This window comes from Sinohyriopsis cumingii, chromosome 7, assembly GCF_028554795.1.
Source record: "Sinohyriopsis cumingii isolate HCF-2022 chromosome 7, ASM2855479v2, whole genome shotgun sequence".
NCBI lineage: Eukaryota > Metazoa > Mollusca > Bivalvia > Unionida > Unionidae > Sinohyriopsis > Sinohyriopsis cumingii.
In genome coordinates this window covers 13,245,986-13,266,493 of record NC_142967.1, presented here as the reverse complement: position 1 = coordinate 13,266,493, position 20,508 = coordinate 13,245,986, and the positions used below count along the sequence as shown (strand labels likewise).

The following is a 20,508-nucleotide window of genomic DNA, read 5'->3' as shown; positions in this document are numbered from 1 at the left end:
GCATGTGGCCTATTGACACTTACCTAAAAATGAGTGAATTTTATCAAAGATTCTATTTAAAACTGTTCACAATTGTTTTAAAAATAATTAAAGTTTAGATTTACTGAAATATCTAAGTTTGGTATCCAATGAAAAAATTTGATTATTGTAAATTTCAGTAAAAACCAGTCCAGATTCAAAATTAAATCTGAGGAGAAAGATTTGTATGCATTATTTATTGCACTTAGAGGTTAGAAATATTGGTAGACTGCTTGAATATATAGTCTAGAAACTTTACAGTAAATTTTAATAACATTGCTTTCATTCATCTATCAAAAATTTGCTTTTATCTAATCAAGACATGGGGAATTAATTATTTTTTGTGGTATGCAAAAATAAAAAATTCATTTTCTTTTTTTACAACTTGATAACTCCATTTAGAATAATTTCACATAATCTGTATTCTTTTGTTGTCCATAGTCAGAATGTCAGCGAACCATAGGATGGACCAGTCTCAGGATTACAAAACAAGTGTGTCACTCAGACTCCATCAAAAGTCCTGACATGTAATTAAGTATTAATCTCATCAGACATCTTATTAATGAGTGGTTTGATGCTAGCTAATCACACAGCTAATTAATCAGTGATTTAATGTTACCTACTCACATATCAAAATAATAACTGATTTTTATGTTACTGAGTCAGCTTTTTAATGATTTATTTGACATTAACTAATAGATCAGATATCTAATTAGCTAATCAGACACATTAGCAATTTCATGCTAGCTAATTAGACATCTAATTTTTCAGTGATTTGATGTCAGCTAATCAGACATCTTATTAATCAGTGATTTTGATGTTAGCTACAAGCACGGCAACATTTACAAGCATAAACAGTTTCATTTAGTTTACTGCCTGCAAACATTTACAGAATCATTGACCATGTTAATGAACATGCATCTGGATGGCTGTCAGTTACACTGGAACTACTTGATGCAAATGATTTTAAATGTTATTTTTTTAAATATCTTCTTTAGAGAACGGTTTAGTAGGATTTTTTTCTGGTAATTCTTTTGTTCTTTCAAGCTTGGATGATTTTCATATTGAATGTGGCATTGCATAAAATGAACTCTGTGAAATCAAGGTATCCTGACAAATATTTTTAAAAACCTGCCTTCTCTTGGTACCATGTATGTTTAAATGTAACAGCCCTTAACAGAACCTTTGAAGAGTGACATTTTAGAGAAAAAACAATTCTGAGTTTGTTTGCCACTGCAGTTTTTTAGGCATTGCAGTCTACAGAACATATGCAAAAACTTGTTCTAAAAACTGAATCCTGTCATAATAAGATGTAAAAGATGTGCAGCTAATGAAACAATTACAAGTTAAGCAAGGTATGCCATGCATGTTGTCAGTGGCTGCATATAATTAGTTGTCATTCATGAGGTTACAACTAAACATAATAAGTACATGCAATGTCGTAAATAGTGTCTGTATCTCCTGTATACATATCATCCTACTAGAGTTAGCTTCCTTTGTCTGTTCTGGGAAATCTCCACTCTAGATTCATTCCCTCCTCCAATATGGTTGTACCAAGGAAAGCATAAATAAGATTTGTTTTGTGACTTGTGACATGGCATTCAAGGTGGTAATGTTACATTGCGCATTTGAGGTGGTAGTGATACAATATGCATTCAGGGTGGTAATGATACACTTGACATTCATGGTAGTAATGATACACTTGACATTCATGGTGGTAATGATACACTGGGCATTTGAGGTGGTAATGATACAATATGCATTCAGGGTGGTAATGATACACTTGACATTCATGGTGGTAATGATACACTGGGCATTTGAGGTGGTAGTGATACAATATGCATTCATGGTGGTAATGTTACATTGCGCATTTGAGGTGGTAATGATACAATATGCATTCAGGGTGGTAATGATACACTTGACATTCATGGTGGTAATGATACACTTGACATTCAGGGTGGTAATGATACACTTGACATTCATGGTGGTAATGATACACTGGGCATTTGAGGTGGTAATGATACAATATGCATTCAAGGTGGTAATGATACACTTGACATTCATGGTGGTAATGATACACTGGGCATTTGAGGTGGTAATGATACATTGAACTGTGTATGACATTTACAAACCAATTTGGTTAAGTGAAGAATCAAGAGGAGATTCATGGAATTTAATTGAACTTTATTAAAATTGTAAAGAATTTTTTAGTACAGTCATCTGTGGATATAAAAGAATGTTGGCCATTTGAAGCAAAACAAATTACCCTCTTCTAAGAATTAAACTTTTGTGTGAAACAACCTGAGAGTTTTATAGGACATTATTTCATACTTGCACCTAACTATGTGGATAAACCTCAGTAGTTTGAGTAACTCATTATATCATACTTGTTCCAAATAATCTGGATAATCTGGTTTTATAAATCATTATTTCCTACTTGTTCCAAATAATCTGGATATAAATCTCTATGGTTTTATAAATCATTATTTCATACTTGTTCCAAATAATCTGGATAATCTGTGGTTTTATGAATCATTATTTCCTACTAGTTCTAAATAATCTGGATAATCTGTTTTATAAATCATTATTTCCTACTTGTTCCAAATAATCTGGATAATCTCTGTGGTTTTATAAATCAGTATTTCATACTTGTTCTAAAGAGCCCAAATAACCTCTGAGGGTTTTATAAATCATTATTTCATACATGTGTTTGAAATTGGCATATTTTTGCAAGGTTATTGAGTTTATCTTTCTTACATATGATAAGTGCTTTATTCATGTATCTGGTTTAGATTGACCATGTATGCGATAGAGAAGATAACCCAATTGCTGCAGGGTTATTTCCCTATTTCATCAATGGTTTATACAGCATGTACATGATAAATAACTTTTAATGAGCAAAGACAAAATTTAAGTTGTTTATCCTCATTATCAATCCATTGGCAATGCTCATGTATTACGACAATCACACTATGTCATATCTGTTAACTGCATGTAACAGCAGCATTCCTTCCCACTGAATACTGAAACTACATGTCCACCTTTTGTACAAACCTTGTCAAGTGCAGTTGGTAAAATGCTTTTATTAACTAGATAATCTATGGAAGTGTCTCATTGCTCCGTTGCAAAAAAAAACCTTAGTAAATGCTTTATTATAGAAGTTGATCTTGAAGTCAAGTACTTACATAATCATATTGAGTGTTGTTGATATTAGTAGATGTTTGGGGTTTTTGTTATATGCTTGGCAAATCAACAGGATTTTTCTGTGCCCATTCATTTTTAAGGAGAAATACATTAACTTTGGGTGGGACCCCAAGTGGTCTAAAGCACTGTCTGTTATGGATCACTGCCATCTCACCTCTGTCTGCGCCGTTTCGAGTCTCATATTCAGCCAATGTGGGTATGTGAGAAAGCTTGCCAGTAGCTTCTCATGGGTCAGTGGTTCTTTCCAGGGTTTTCCCGGGTTCTTCCTCCACCATTAATACTGGCCGCTATGTATAGCCTATCGTGTGCTGAAAAATGGCGTTAAACCCCACGATAACAACATTAACTTGGGGGGGGGGTTAATACTTGTGTCTTGTATATCCTAAAGAAAACACTGTATAATAATGAAATTTACGAGTTCTTGTTAATTTTTATATGATAATAATTATATATATATATATATATATATATATATATATATATTCAGCTTCATTAAACCAAAACTTTAAGATCAAATTTGTCTACATCTTCCCAGAATCATATAACAAATAAATATGCAGATTTTTTCTGTTTACTTCATTCTGAGGCTCAAGATTAAAAAATATTTACGATACTGTTCATGGCTTTTGAATCAGTCAAAGAGAGAACAGTTCTTTGTCCGACGTGTAATGCAAGACGTAGCAGTCACAATGTCTCTCACTCTGTCCATCAGTCTACCTAATGTACATTTTTTAAAGTATGTTTTGTGGTTTGGTAAATAGCCGTGTCTCTGTTCAGATTAATAGATCACTTTGTCCATGTATGCATTATTGTGAAGAAACATACAGAACCATTTATAGCCAAGGAAGTCAAAAGGCAAAGGCATAGGAGTGGTTGTTTAAATTTATGTTGGTGGTCATTGGTTGAAGTCTTTGGATGTAGAAGCTGTGTCAGCTGTTACAGTTATATTTATTGTTATTAAATGTAGTAAAGCTGTTTGCTGTTGGGTGTACTGTTATTAGATGTAGTAAAGATGTTTGCCCATCAGATGTATTGTTATTAGATATAGTAAAGCTGTTTTCTATTGGGTGTATTGTTATTAGATATAGTAAAGATGTTTGCTAGTGGGTGTATTGTTATTAGATATAGTAAAGATGTTTGCCCATCAGATGTATTGTTATTAGATATAGTAAAGATGTTTGCTATTGGGTGTATTGTTATTAAATGTAGTAAAGCTGTTTGCTATTGGGTGTATTGTTATTAAATGTAGTAAAGCTGTTTGCTATTGGGTGTATTGTTATTAAATGTAGTAAAGCTGTTTGCTATTGGGTGTATTGTTATTAGATGTAGTAAAGCTGTTTGCTATTGGGTGTATTGTTATTAGATATAGTAAAGATGTTTTGATAATGATTTATAAAACCACAGAGATTATCCAGTCAAGGTCATGTTAAAGGAAAATGCGATTTGTGTCTATGCTTGGGGTCAGATTTTTAATCACTGAAGATAGTTTAATAAAACTTTGCCCAAGTGTAAATCATGTAAGTTTGACATGTAACATATTCATGCCCCCATATCAAGGTCACAGTTGTGGCATGTGAAAATGTAAACTTATGAATCGCTAAAGATATTTTATTGAAACTTTACCCATGTGTAGGTCATGACTAGGATACCACAGCCATATCCCATGCCCTACAATCAAGATCATGGCAAAATGAAATTTGTAACTTGTATTCTTGCCTGGAGTATAACTTTTGAGCCATGAAAGATATTTTAACAAAACTATAGCCAGTTGCAATACATGCAGAGGTTGAATGTAATATACCATAGCCATGTCCCTATCTCAAGGTGAAGGTCACAACAAGGAAAAGGGTAGCTTTGACTTAGTTATATATCATCACTAGACAGTGTGACACTTGGTCTAGACACATCACCTGCTTCAGTGCCATGGTCATAACAACAGAAATATTTAATTATTAATCCCTGTCCATGTATGGGTATAACTTTTGAAGCAATGATAATATTTATTGAAACTTTAACATGATATACATCTTGATTTGGCTGTGTCTTGCACATTCAGTCATTCCTCAGCTGCTGTAACATCAAGGTCATAACATGCGTTAATATTAGTCAGCAGCAAGTTTTGTTATAGACTCACCTTTTAACTCCTATGAGTATGTGTATTTTGAGTAAGCTTTTTCAACTTCCTATCATACCATTATCGTCAGGTCCCACCCTAGAAGGTAGAATGGAAAAGTTCAAGAGACGGGGACATAATGTTCAGCTATGGTACTTTTATTTTTATTTTTCATTGAACAGAAATTTAAATATGAAAATGAAGACGTATACATGCTACTTCAAAACAGTTTTGGTAAACCACATTTGGTTGATTGATTAGAAGTGCAGGGTTGGCAGGTGACAGAGAAGAAAAATTGTCTAAAAATACAGAGCTTTTTGCTGTCGTTTCATTTATATCTTAATATTGTTATTGATAACACTGTAAATTTTGACCCACCTTCCAAAATGCACAAGGAGAGTGTGCAATTGAAGTGGCTGCAACTAACATCTGTACAATTGCTCAGTTTATGTAGAACACTGACAAATGTTATTCTTTTGAGCATTAGCAAATAATTATTTATTCTGGAGACTTACTAAATGTTGTTGAAGTGTTGGCTCCTTACGATTTTTTTTTCCACGTGACTGTTGTTTTGTGTCATTACAGTAATATTAGTTCTGTATGATATACTTGCACTTAGTGTAAGGAAGAAGTCAGTTGATCTTGTGGCCTAAAGTTCAAAGGTCACGGTCACATCCTGAAAGAAGCAAATTGGTTTCGTTTGATTTTGGGATGAAAAAGCCAAAGACTATGAAAAGAAGAAAAATTGCACAATAGCATTATTTCAATAACCTTGACCTAGACCAAACTTTGTGGATGGCTTGCACATGGGTTAAGGAAGAAGCCTGTAAATTCGAGAACTAAAATGGTCATGGATAAGGTCACCAACAGTGAATGTAAAATGATGGTTTTGCACAAGAATATCAGTTCTCGAGCATGTACCTTCAGCATGGTTTATGGGTGATTTACATCTTGGGTAAGAAGGAAACTTGAGAACTTAGAGGTTAAAAGGTCAGTGGTCAAGATCACTTGCTGAAAAAAGGTTTTTGTACAATAACTTTACTTCTAAACCATGTTCCTTGACCAAAGTTTGTGGAAGGCTTGCACTTTAGGAATGGAAGAGGAGTGAACTTCGATTTTTGGGTCAAAAGATCAAAAGTCTGGATCATTATAGTATCAAGAAAAAATGGGTTTTGCAGAATAATATTTGTTCTAGACTAAGTTCCTTGACCAAACTTTGTGGATTTCTTGTTCTAAGGGTAATAAAGAAACTTATTAATTCTGGGATTAAAGGTCACAGATCATGGTCATGGTAAATCTGATAGGAAAATAATAGTTTCTGCACAGTAAGTTTAGTTTGAGCCTGCATACCTTGATCATAGTTCCAGGTAATTGATCTTTAAAGTCAACCATCCCCTAATTGTGCCTTCCTAGAGGATCATTAAGCATGGAGCAGGCGTATAATGTTATGTTGTTAACTGTTCTCTTGTTCAACATTTCCAACAAGACTTGACTGAGTTTTGGCCCATTGGTGTAGAATTGTATGATGATCAGTAATTTCTTTACATATACGATATTGGCAAGGGCTTCCATCACCTTTGGACACATTTCTTGATCTGCATCTATTTAATTTATTTGTGTTTTTTCTTCTGCAGCTATTAACAGCCACAGGGAGTGTATTTGGGGCTGTAGCGGCTCTTTCTGCTGACTCGGCACAGTCTGCTGGTAAGACAAAAATACAAGATCACTGTCACCAACATCTTTATTTGTCATGTGCTCAATCTGGTGTATGAGAGAAAGAGACTGCAAGTTAGAGCAATTGAGAGCAAGAGAGTTTGTATGTATGTATATATGTTTGTATAGGCTTTATCAGTATGTAAATATAATACTATGTAGTGCCAATTGTTAATTGTCAAAATATAAAGACAGATAATTGCAAAATACTTCAGGAAGATAAATCTTTCCAAAAGAACATGAATAGCAGTAAAAGATAAAAGGTAAAGATCTTAAATTTCTTTAAAGGTATAAAAAATAAATGAAGGTCAAAATAATAAAATACTTAAAATATCAGTCGGTGCCAGTCATCTACTTGGAACATTTGTGGCCTTCTTCCACAATAATGTTATGGTTAACAGTTGAGCTGTGGTTTATCTAGTTTGCTTTGGGGGTACTGCCATTCTTTTTTCCAGTTTGCTTTGGGGGTACTGCCATTATTTTTCTTCCAGTTTCCTTTGGGGGTACTGCCATTCTTTTTTTCCAGTTTCCTTTGGGGGTACTGCCATTCTTTTTTTCCAGTTTGCTTTGGGGGTACTGCCATTCTTTTTTACAGTTTGCTTTGGGGATACTGTCATTCTTATTTTCCAGTTTGCTGTGGGGGTACTGCCATTCTTTTTATTCTTGCTCCTACCATGATAGCTGGTCTTTGTTCATCCTTCTGTCTGTCCCTTATTTTTTTTTGTGGTTTCAAAGATTGTTTTAGCTACATTCAGGAAAGGCAGCTGGACATACTGCATATAAAACAAACACCAAAACACAGTCCCTATCCTGATCAACGTTGAGTCCTTCAAATTGAATTTCATCAATTCCATTGTTTAATATTGCTGATATTATAAATGTGATTGGATTCATTGAGCCGTGATATTGGTATAGCATTAAGTTGCTTATCATTTTCTAATACTGTAATTGCACCCCACCCATGTCCAGTTCTGGTTAAGATGAACAAGTATGATCTGAACATATGGAACTTTAAAATGTGGAGGTCAGGTTTATCAAACCTATTTGCATCACCAAGTCAACCATGTGCTATAATGTCAATGTATCCCACTGCTTTGCTCTATAATATTTCTCTAATTCTGAAGCAATGGATACACTGACCTATGATATTGGTATAGCATTAAGTTACTTGTCTTTTTTAATATTGTAATTGTACCCATGTCTAGTGCTGGTTAAGATCAACCTATATACTTCAAATAGATAACCAGGATTGACATTATATTTGTTAATGATTTTATTGTTTTTACCTTCATCTTATATATATATATATATATATATATATATATATATATATATATATATAATAATGAATACAAATCATATGGTGAATAACAATCCTTTCAAGTGCACTGGATCCAGCAAGGGATCACGTGTGTCAGGGATTGATTGAGATGAATGAAATAAACTGACAGCGAACAGTGCAAAACTAGTATCTAGCTAGCCTGAGCACTTTCGACTCTTTTAATGTTTTTTTCAAAGGCAAATATTTTTTTTTGTTGACAAAACAAACAAATAAAACAGAAAAATGCTTATGTTTGCAAAACTTTACATGGCTGTTTCTACAGGATTTCAACCCTTTAACTTTTTAATGTTTCAACTAGTTTATTTCAGCTTGTTGATGATACTGGAAAATATTTGTATTGACCTAGAAATTGATGAACCATAACGACATCTGTTATTTTATGTAAATTTATGTAAGTGCAGATTATATCCTGGATATTTCATTGTTATAGTAGTCATCGGCTATTAAGCGAATTTAGAGAATTATTTAAAAGAAAATGTGTTGGCTGCTTAAGATAATTTTATTTGTGCATAGTTGTGATTTTCTAGTCTTCTTGGTTTAAACCACGTGGTTTCACTGTTCTAAGGCGGCTTATCCAGTAAGATTCCTTTTCTTTCTTGGTTTGGGGACTCCAGTTGGGGTTGTGAGCAATTGCAATAAGTGTTATATCACTGAAAATGTGGCATGGGGAGGAGAAGTGTTCTGCGACCGGGCTTCTGTACAGATTCTTTGTCATCCAATCAGATCTATGAAGATTGATCCTTTTGTATAGCATTTTAATGCCAGAAATATATAGAATTTTGCAGGGCAACACAAAACAAAATGTGTGACTTTTCACTTAAATGGAGTATGGACAGATCTTATCCCACCCTGGCAAACATTACTTAAACTAGAGGTGGAAGTCGAGAAAAAGATACAAAGTTCTGTGCTTCTTTCTCCACTCTTCCCTGACCCTGCTTCACAAGATGAAGCCATTGTTATCACCCACTTTTCAACTTGAAACATGCCAGATGTGATCACCTTCAAAATTAGTATAGATGGAGTATAGGTTACAAGGAAGAGTCATTGCATTGGAACCCCATCCTTCCTCCCCTGAGGGGATCTATCCTGGATCCAGAGCCTTCACTGTTATCTACTCATGATCACCCTCCTTGAATTGATAATTTTTGAGTTCAGGTTACAGGGAGGATTCATTATTACATAGGAAATGGTGATCTTTGACATGTACCCCAATCCTCTCCCCAGAGGGTTGCATATATAATCAGAAATTTTTGTTGACTATTCACCTCGAGGACCTGGGTGGCAGAGTGGTATAAGGCGCTTGCCTTTACAGATCACTAGCATTGTGGGTATGTGTGAAGGCTTGCCGGTAGCTTCCTGTGCATTCTTCCTCCACCAGGAGAGTTACACATGTATGTTGCTTTATATTATGAGTTTTATTGTCAAGTAGATTCACCAATTATTGTGAAATCTTCAACCACATCTTGCATCAATGAATGTTGTTTGTTAAATATTTCATTTTTCATTGGCTTAAACAATTTAGAATCATTAAATGTTCTAGTGATAATGCATGATTTTTTCTCTTGAACAGGTGACAGCACAGCATGGATTTTACCCTTTACATCTGGTGGTTTTATATACATAGCACTTGTTACCGTTGTGCCAGATTTAATGGATGAAAAACATGGGAGGTAAAAATCCCATTTCTCTAATGTGGTTTTTAATCCATCTTGCAGTAAGGTCAAGTGGGTTTATGGTTTGACCCTGTGTTATGTATATTTGATTTAATTTATATTTGATTTAATTTAATTGTTTTTTTTTGTTAGTTTTAATTTTTTCTTCCATTACATGCTATTGTAATGTAACTTTATTTAGTGGATTTGATATTTTTCAGTTCTAACTGTTTTGATGTAAACAACTAATAATAGAAACTTTATATCTAATGCTGACCTAATTCCCGACCTTTATTCAGATAGTTTGTAGTAAACAACTTTTTAAACAGTGTATCCCCCAGGGGTGTAAAATTGAGGGTACAAAAAACCCCTTGGTGTCAAAACTGGGGGTCAAGTAAAAAATGTGAGGGTCAAAAAAATACTGACAAATTTTCATACGACTCGTACTTTTTCAGCTTGTAATAGGATATTGCAACTTGCACAACATACTTTCTCTCTCTCTCCAAACATACAAATATACCAACATGCACAATTAACAAACAAATGCATTGTCCATTTAAAGAATAATTTTATTAGTTCATTTTTCTTTTAAAGTTGTACTTTTAACAGTCTCCTCAAGCAATATTATAGCCCAACACATTACATATAAGCCAATACAGAAAGACAAATAAATCTTTTTACCGAAATGGGAGTTAATTTACTGCCTTTCATAAAATGTATACTATCATAGGTTTCATTGTACTTCATCCTACAACACATTTATTCAAATATCCAGGCGGATAATGATTCATCTTCTTTCTAATAAGTTACACTTGAACTTTAAGATCTTTCTTTTATTGCAGCAAAAGTTAAAAACAAACAAAATCTGCAATGACCCACTGACTTTGTAATCCAAAGAACGCATTTGTCTCTGCAAGTTTACTGATTTCATTGTTGTGAAATAATGTCTTAGGTTATAATGTGTTCTTCAGATATATTATGGCGAACGAGGGCAGATTTTTGAAAATTCTGAAATCCTGTCATGAAAGATTATTCACTTTTGCAGTCGTTGCAATCACACAATCAGAAGTCGCACCGGTAATCATAATGAATGTGCCGTATTCCAGTCAAGGGAATTATTTTCTCCATGTTTCATTAAAGTTAGTTCCACAGTTACTCTTTTGTGTTCTGCTTCTTTCACTTTCTTCGCTAATGCATTTTAGTGCATGATGTTTTAATCTGGTGATCACTTTCTAATGCAACAAGCCTTGAGATTAAACATCTAGATGACAGCTTGCTGAGCTTGATGGAAATCGCGAGAAGCTTGCGAGATTAGGGGAAGCTACTCCATCATAACATTGCCTATGCTAGTCTGGTTCATTGTTTTATATGTTCCCTGTGTTGCACTTTGCTATACAAATAGAGGAGTGCATGGCAGGAAGCAAACAAAGCAGGGAACCAGTCAATGCCTATACTTGAAGTATATACGATGCCATACATCGTCCAGTGCATTGGGTATTAAATAAATCTTGATAATATTGTGAAAATCCTTTGCGTCAAAAAAATGCACAGCAACAAAATGTGTACGTCAGTTTTGTCCAGCGTGTGTCCCTGACACACAACTGTGCGTAAAGGGAAACACTGTTTTTAAATTTAAAAAAAAAATTCTTTCTCAGAGTAAGATTCATAAAAATCGAGGCATCCTTGGAGTACGTGACAAATAACATGTATCAGTTAGGTTTTTCCAGAGGATTGGCCCACATCTGGGCATCTGTTTTGCGTTGTAGCAAGATATATTATTGATGTTTTGAAAAATAATAATTATTCTTGCCTTAACATTTGAGAAGTCAAGGTGTTTTATGTTGTGACAAGTTTTTGGGCTAATTATTTTTATTTTCTTCAAATTATTTGGATTTCAATATTGTTTTCCCTGGAAATACTAGTGCTCTAAATTAATTCTTGGATAAGGACAGTTATCAAAATTGACATGGAATTCAAACACTGGAATATTATTTTCTGTGATTCAACAAAGAACTGTTGACACATCAGTATGACACTGACCACAGCATACATCATCTGGAGACAAGGTTGTGGTTAATCCACTTGTAACTGACAAGCCTTGTTTGGATCAGAAAGTCAACCCTGTTGAAAAAGAATTCCCTGATTTATACCCAGCTTGTGCAATTAGAGTTATAGCAAAGAAAACTCTTGAGAATGATGTTGATAAGGAAAGTATTCCTTTAGCTGACACATGTATTGGTCAGGTTTTTGATGAGGTCACTTTTACTCCTTGTTTTGATCAATCAAAAGGTATTAATCACAGTGATCCTCTTTTAACTACTCATTTTCTTTATTCTAATCAGGGTGACAAATGACAATCACTTGTGGTCGAACAGGAAAAAGATCCTGAGATCTCATGTTTGTTTCAAAGGGCCATTAGTGAAACTGAAGCCACTGAAGTACCTGTCTGTTATTTCATTAAAAATGGAATTCTTATGAGAAAATAGAGACCTCCCGAGGTACCTGCTGGTGATAAGTAGTCAGCATACTATCAAATTGTAGTTCCAAAATTGTACAGACAGGAAATTCTTAGTCCCAGCCCATGAAACTCCTTTGGCTGCTCATTTAAGGATTAAAAAGACTTCACAAGATCTTTACTCACCTCTATTGGCCAAAAATCAAAAGTGATGTTTCTTAATACTGTAGATCTTGTCATACTTGTCAAATAGTAGGAAAACCCAATCAGAAGATACCTAAGGTTCATCTGCAACCTATGTCTGCATTTGACGGACCATTTGCAGAATTATGGTAGATTGTGTTGGTCCCTTACCTAAGACCAAGTCAGGTAACCAATACTTGTTGACCATAATGTGTGTGTCAACAAGGTTTCGAGAGGCAATTCCTTTTAGGAATATTAAATCTAAAACAATAGCAAAAACTTTGATAAAGTGTTTTACTCAGTTTGTTCTTCCCAAATCTGTCCAATCTGATCAAGGGTCAGATTTCATGTCTGGAATTTTCCAGCAAGTTATGTACAAATTAGGCATCTAACAATTAAAAGCTTCTGCCTATTGCCCTTAGAACCAAGGGGTTTTAGAAAGAGTTCATCAGACTTTGAAAAATCTGATTCAGTCATATTATTTTGATATGGGTTAAGATTGGGATGAAGGCATTCATTTACTATTGTTTATTGTTTTGCAATCAGTTCAAAAATCTTTTGGATTCAGTCCCTTTGAACTGGTTTTTGGACACACTGCGCGGACCATTGAAGTTGTTGAAAGAGAAACTTCTTTCTAATGAAGATATTGAAATTAAACTTCTTGATTAAGTTTCCAATTTTAAGCATAAGTTGTTATAGACCTGTGAAGTTGCAAGAGCAAATCTGCACTCATTTCAGTTAAAAATGAAATTAAGGTATGATAAAAACTCAAATGAAAGGAATTTTCTGCCTGGTGATAGAGTTCTGGCTCTCTTGCCCATACGACAAAATCCTCTTAAAGCCAAGTATTATGGTCCCAACACAGTTTTAAAAAAAAGTAAATGATATGAATTACATCATAAATACTCCTGAGAGGTGAAAACAAAAACAACTTTGCCAGATAAACATGTTAAAGGAGTATATTGAGAGAGATAGCCAGGTTAAACAAGCAAATATTTAGCTGTACCTGTCCCAGTCAGTGAAGATTTAAATGAAGGACTATCATTGGACTATGCTGATTTTGGAATGACAAATCTTTGGAATTCAGAAATTATGAATGATCTGGACCAGAATCTTTCACATTTGCAACAGCAAGAAAGGAATAAACTTAAACAGTTAATATTTGAATAAGAGCACTTATTTCCAGATGTTCCTACAAGAACAAACAAAATATTCCATGACGTTGAAATTGTAAGTTCCACACCTTCACATGAAACAACACCTGTACAGGATGAAGCCTTTCAAACAGGAATGTTTGAAAAAAAGAACTTCAGTATTTCCTGAAGAATGATTTCATAGAGCAAAGTAAAAGTGACTAGTTCATCATGTATACTTGTTCTGAAACCAGATAAAACTTTCTGTATGTGCACTGATTATAGGAAGGTGAACAGTTCAACTAAAACAAATTCATTTACTTTACCAAGAAATGATGACTGCATTGATAAAATTGAAAATGCCAATTATGTCACCAAATTCGATCTTCTGATTTTGGCAAACTCAACTAATGGAAAGAGCAAAGGAAATTTTGGCATTCATGACTCCAGATGGACTTTATCATTATAAAGTGATGCCGTTTGGGATGAATGGTTCGCCAAGTACTTTTCAGTGTCTGTCGAATATGATTACCCCTGGTCTAGATAATTGTGATGCTTTCATCAGTGATGTCATCATCTACAAGGACACCTGGAAAGAACATTTAGCGACAATTCAGATATTCTTTGACAGACTCACTGACGTAAGTTTGAAAATTAATTCATCAAAAAGTGAGTTATTCCTTGCTTGTGTAACTTTTCTAGGACATATCATGGGACATGGACAAGTTAAATCTATAGATGCTAAGGTCAAGGCTATCTCTGAATTCCCTGTGCCTAATAGTAAAAAGCAACCAATGTGATTTTTAGATATGGCTGGATATTATTAAAAATTTTGTTCAAAGGTTTCCATAATTGCTGAACCCCTGACAAATTTATTGAGCAAAAAAACAAGTTTCTTTGGACTGAAAAATGTCAGGAGGCTTTTGGTAACTTAAAAGCCATACTTAAAAGCGTGCCAGTTATTACAGCTCCAAATTTCAACCAATCATTTAAATTGTCTGTTGATGCAAGTAATGTTGGAGCAGTATTGATTCAAGAAGATAAAAATGGTATTGATCATCCAGTGTGCTATTTTTCTGAGAAATTAAATAAGCAGCAAAGAAATTATTCAACAATTGAGAAGGAATCTTTGGCCTTGATATTGGCATTACAGCATTTTGAAATTTACATTAGTTCAGCTCCTTCTTAGATTATTGTGTTTAGTGACCACAAACCCCTTACATTCATTGGCAAGATGAAAAATAAAAATCAAAGACTACTTAGGTGGAATTTGTTTTACAGGAATATAATATTGACATCAGGCACATCAAGGGAAAAGACAATTTAATAGCAGATGCACTTTCCCATGTATAGAAATATTTCTTGTATACTTTTGTATAATTCATAAAATTTCTTCTTATGTTATTCTTTTTTACACCTCATATATAATTGACCTATGGTAAAGAAAGTTTATTATATAAATCTTTCTTTTTCTTTATGGAGGGAAGTGTTATATATATTTGATTTAATTTAATTGTTTGTTTGTTAGTTTTATTTTTTTTATTTCCATAACATGCTATTGTAATAAGACTTTACTTACTGGATTTGATCTTATTCAGTTCTGACTGGTTTTGATGTAAACAACTAATACTAGAATTTTTGTATCAAATGCTTATTACCTAGTTCCTGACCTTGATTCAGATAGTTTCTAGTAAACCAATTTTTCTAAATTAATTTTTTTATTCTTTCTCAGAGTAAGATTCATAAAGTGAAATTGAGGCCATACTTGGAGTACATGACAAATAACAGGTATCAATTAGGTTTTTTCAGAGGATTGACCCACATCCGGGCATCTGTTTTGCATTGTAGCAAGATTCATTGTTGATGTTTTGAGAAATAATAATTATTCTTGCCATAACACTTGAGAAGTCAGAGTGTTTTATGTTGTGACCAGTTTTGGGGTGAACTATTTCAGACATGATTTTTCTGTTTTAAAGCGGAATTGTGCTTTTCTCCTGACTTGAATTAGATTTGTATCGATATAGACCATTTTTTATATCATCTCCAATCTGGTTTTTTAACAATGGTCTGTCCACTCCCATTCCTCAATGACTCCTGTAAATTATTTGTTTCATATATTAGTTAGCACATGACTATCGTAAAGAGTATTCTGATTGGTCAAAGGTTTAAATTCATCCAATGAATCTTAGTGTAATGGAAATTGATGGCAATGGAAAAAAGAAGCATGCTTGCAAAACATGGTGTCCCGAGTTGTTGAGAGAGACCATGACATGAAAAGTTTAGAAAAAGGTTTAAAAAAAAACATGGAAATGGGAATGGCCTAGGCGAAAAATGGATGGAAATTTATTTGGTCAGTTTACAAGAAAACTGAATGCTAGAGGACTGGCATTTTGTGACCTCTGCTCTACAGTAATCACGGTTGGAAGATTTTGGAACAGCACCTACAAAAGAAACTGCATACGAAAAAACTGAAACTCAGAAGGCATCTGGAAAAAGTGCATTTAATTACTATAAGAAGAAAGATTTCTTGCATGAGAGAACAGCTGTATCCCTCTTTCAGAATATGTGCACTGCATGTTGCCAATACAAGCACCAGTTTGAAAGGAAAAAGGCTCTCATTGAGAAGGAAAAGAAATGATTGCACATTGAGCCAAAAAGTCAGTGGTGACAAAAAGGAAGGCTAAAGAAATCTTTGCCAAAGCTGCAAAAAGAACTTGACTGGCATATCAACAAGTTGTGTCCTTTGGAGAAAAAGACAAGTGAATGTATGGGATTATTTGTATATAGTTGATGTACTTGTGTGTTTATTTTATGAAAAGAGAGAAGTATAGTATATTTGCTGCAAAAATTGAGAGTTTATTGTGACATAATTATGAAGTGGACACTGATATGCACATGAAATAACTTCAGCATAAATAGTATTGGAAAACAAATTATATAAATATTGTGAAATTGGTTTATTTTATGATCATAAGTTGCACCAGGAGCAGTTTTTTGCCCCTTGAGACCACGTTGGGGGAGGATTCCCAAATCCCCCTGAAAATTTTTCAGCATTTTTTATGGAAGACCAAAATCATATCTGCTATTTTTATTTGCTTTTCATATTATGTAGATTTGAAGATTGTTTTCCTAGGATGTACTAGTGCTCCAAATTAATTCTTGGACAAGGACAGTTATCGAAGTTCACATGGAATTCAAAACTGGAATATTATTTTCTTTGATTCAACAAAGAATTGTTGACACATCAATACGAAGCTGACCACAGCATATGTCATCGCCTTCCATTTTGGATTTGATTGGGATTCAAACTCAGTTTCATTAGGACTTTTTATTACTAGGACTTCTAATTTTTAATTCTTGGATTATTTTTGGGTTTGATTCGTAAAACTATAAGTTCTTTTTCTCACTTTTAACTTGTTTTTCTAGGGAATTATATTATTTGTTAAATTTTAACAGCTTGTTGTCTTCACTCTTTCCTTGTTACTGTTTGAAAGAGCCTAAACTTGTGTCTGTCATGCATCATTATCAGTGTGTCAGCATTGCTTGTTGCCATTGTGGAGGCCATGTTTCTAATCAGATTTTAGTCAGATTTGGAATATTTGCTTTTATGACGTGTGATGTGTGTGATTTGGATTTTTAACACAGCTTTAACAATTTTTCAGTCATATCGCTACGATGTCTGCAATGTGGCAGTTTATAGCGGACACTCTAACCACTAGGCCACCAGAGCGCTTATTTGCTTTTGTCATGAAGATCTGAACATGATGAACATGAACATGATAGATATATATGCATACTAATGAGTTGTTAATGCATCTGATTGGCTGGTCTTGTTACCACTCTGAAGGCCATATTTCTGATGTGATTATGATATAGACAAGAATTTGGTTGGGTTCAGTAATAAGGAAAATCATACATATTAATGAGTTAATCTTGCACTTTCTCATTAGCTGTTCTTGTTGCCACTCTGGAGACTATATTTCTGATCTGATTATTTATACTATTTTTGACAGTTTCAATAATGAGTAAGCTCCACAAATTATTAATGACTTGATCTTGTACCACCTGATTGACTGGGATGAGCTGGTTTCTACTCTGGAGACTTGAATGGTCTAACCTTGAACACGCTAGGTAAATAGGCTTAAATCCTCAAGATATTGGTCAAGTACAGTTTTGATCCATGCATAATAATGAGGTAATTTTGTATATAATTGGTTGATCTTGTCAACTCATTAGTGGCTATTTCTGATCATATTTTTATCATGATTAATAAATAGGCTTATATCATCAAGCTATATAATGTATTTTGTTATGTGCATATTAATGAGGTGATCTTGTATATGATTGGCTGAGCTTATAACATGATTTAATAATACTTGGTATTATTGTCAACTTGTTTGATGCTATTTATTATTAGTGTGACCTGTACACATTTTTGAAGTGATAATACATCTCATTGTCTAAGTAATTTTTTATGAATCTAGTGGCTATGTTTTTGATAGGATCTTGATTAGGCTTGGTAGAAAGTCTTCAATCATGAAGATTTTGGATGAATCTAGTGGCTATGTTTTTGATAGGATCTTGATAAAGCTGGGTAGAAAGTCTTCGATCATGAATATTTTGTATGAATCTAGTGGCTGTGTTTTTGATAGGATCTTGATTAGGCTTGGTAGAAAGTCTTTAATCATGAAGAGTTTGTATGAATTTAGTGGCTATGTTTTTGATAGGATCTTGATTAGGCTTGGTAGAAAGTCTTCAATCATGAAGATTTTGGATGAATTTAGTGGCTATGTTTTTGATAGGATCTTGATTAGGCTGGGTAGAAAGTCTTCAATCATGAAGATTTTGTATGAATTTAGTGGCTATGTTTTTGATAGGATCTTGATTAGGCTGGGTAGAAAGTCTTTAATCATGAAGAGTTTGTATGAATCTAGTGGCTATGTTTTTGATAGGATCTTGATTAGGCTTGGTAGAAAGTCTTCAATCATGAAGAGTTTGTATGAATTTAGTGGCTATGTTTTTGATAGGATCTTGATTAGGCTTGGTAGAAAGTCTTTAATCATGAAGATTTTGGATTTGATCCATGCATAATACACCTATCCCTCAATAACTCCTATGCAGTTAAGATTTACATGCCTTTTAATGGTTTTTATTCTACCCATTTCCTATATTTAATCGAGATTGACTGAGAATACAGATTAAAAGATGAAACTGAAACATGAATTTCACCTGGCAAGACGTTTCTATATCCCAACATTTGTTGCTACCAGTAGGCAATATCAGCGTTTTCATTGATCAATATTTCATCGTATATTGTTATTTAAAATGTATTAAGAATTTTTTGAAAAGAAAATTTAAGAAAATATATGACTTGTCAAAAATACCTAATTTCGTGAAATTGATTCCATGTTTCTGGGCACAAACTGCCATTTACAACAATTAAACAGGCAATATAACAAGGTATTGTTTACCAGCTTTGATTGCAATTTTGTTTATGTTCAGAAAGGAAGGACCTATTATTTTGTTATTTTCTATAAGAAAATTGGGATTCACCTGACTCTGGATTATAAGCATTTTTCAAGGCATGATAGAATAAGGGAACAGAGTAATGAGGTGAGTTTGAATCTGGAAAACTTTAGTGACTTTTTCGGATCATATTTTGATCAAACTTTGTAAATAGGCATGTATCATCAAGATCTATAATGCCTTTTACTATGAGCCAGATTAATGAGGTGATCTTGCATACAGTTGGCTGAGCTTATTACTATGAGCCAGATTAATGAGGTGATCTTGCATACAATTGGCTGAGCTTATTACTATAAGCCAGATTAACGAGGTGATCTTGCATACAATTGGCTGAGCTTATTACTATGAGCCAGATTTAGGAGGTGATCTTGCATACAATTGGCTGAGCTTATTACTATGAGCCAGATTAATGAGGTGATCTTGCATACAGTTGGCTGAGCTTATTACTATGAGCCAGATTAATGAGGTGATCTTGCATACAATTGGCTGAGCTTATTACTATAAGCCAGATTAACGAGGTGATCTTGCATACAATTGGCTGAGCTTATTACTATGAGCCAGATTTAGGAGGTGATCTTGCATACAATTGGCTGAGCTTATTACTATGAGCCAGATTAATGAGGTGATCTTGCATACAGTTGGCTGAGCTTATTACTATGAGCCAGATTAATGAGGTGATCTTGCATACAGTTGGCTGAGCTTATTACTATGAGCCAGATTTAGGAGGTGATCTTGCATACAATTTGCTGAGCTTATTATTATGAGCCAGATTAAGGAGGTGATTTTGCATACAATTGGCTGAGCTTATTACTATAAGCCAGATTAACGAGGTGATCTTGCATACAATTGGCTGAGCTTATTACTATGAGCCAGATTTAGGAGGTGATCTTGCATACAATTGGCTGAGCTTATTACTATGAGACAGATTAATGAGGTGATCTTGCATACAGTTGGCTGAGCTTATTACTATGAGCCAGATTAATGAGGTGATCTTGCATACTGTTGGCTGAGCTTATTACTATGAGCCAGATTAAGGAGGTGATCTTGCATACAGTTGGCTGAGCTTATTACTATTTAAGAGACTGTATTTCTGATATGATTTTAGTCATATTTGATAAATGAATTAATATTGCCATGATCTTTATTGTGAGCAAGACCATTGTGAGATG

The 20,508-nt window shown here is 34.0% G+C and overlaps 1 protein-coding gene across 2 annotated transcripts in view; it reads left to right on the top strand.

The window, feature by feature from the left end:
- Positions 1 to 20,508, top strand: part of LOC149794751 (zinc transporter ZIP13-like) — an 82,917-nt gene that overhangs the window by 43,105 nt on the left and 19,304 nt on the right. Inside the window, exons 7-9 of one of the 2 annotated variants that reach the window (XM_089964384.1) lie at positions 6,970 to 7,039; positions 9,961 to 10,060; positions 10,885 to 11,180. In XM_089964384.1, coding sequence (XP_089820510.1) covers positions 6,970 to 7,039; positions 9,961 to 10,060; positions 10,885 to 10,894 — 180 coding nt within the window. In that variant the 3' untranslated portion in view covers positions 10,895 to 11,180. Of the gene's footprint in view, positions 1 to 6,969; positions 7,040 to 9,960; positions 10,061 to 10,884; positions 11,181 to 20,508 lie in introns of those variants that run through there. The other variant, XM_089964383.1, reaches the window with a different exon arrangement.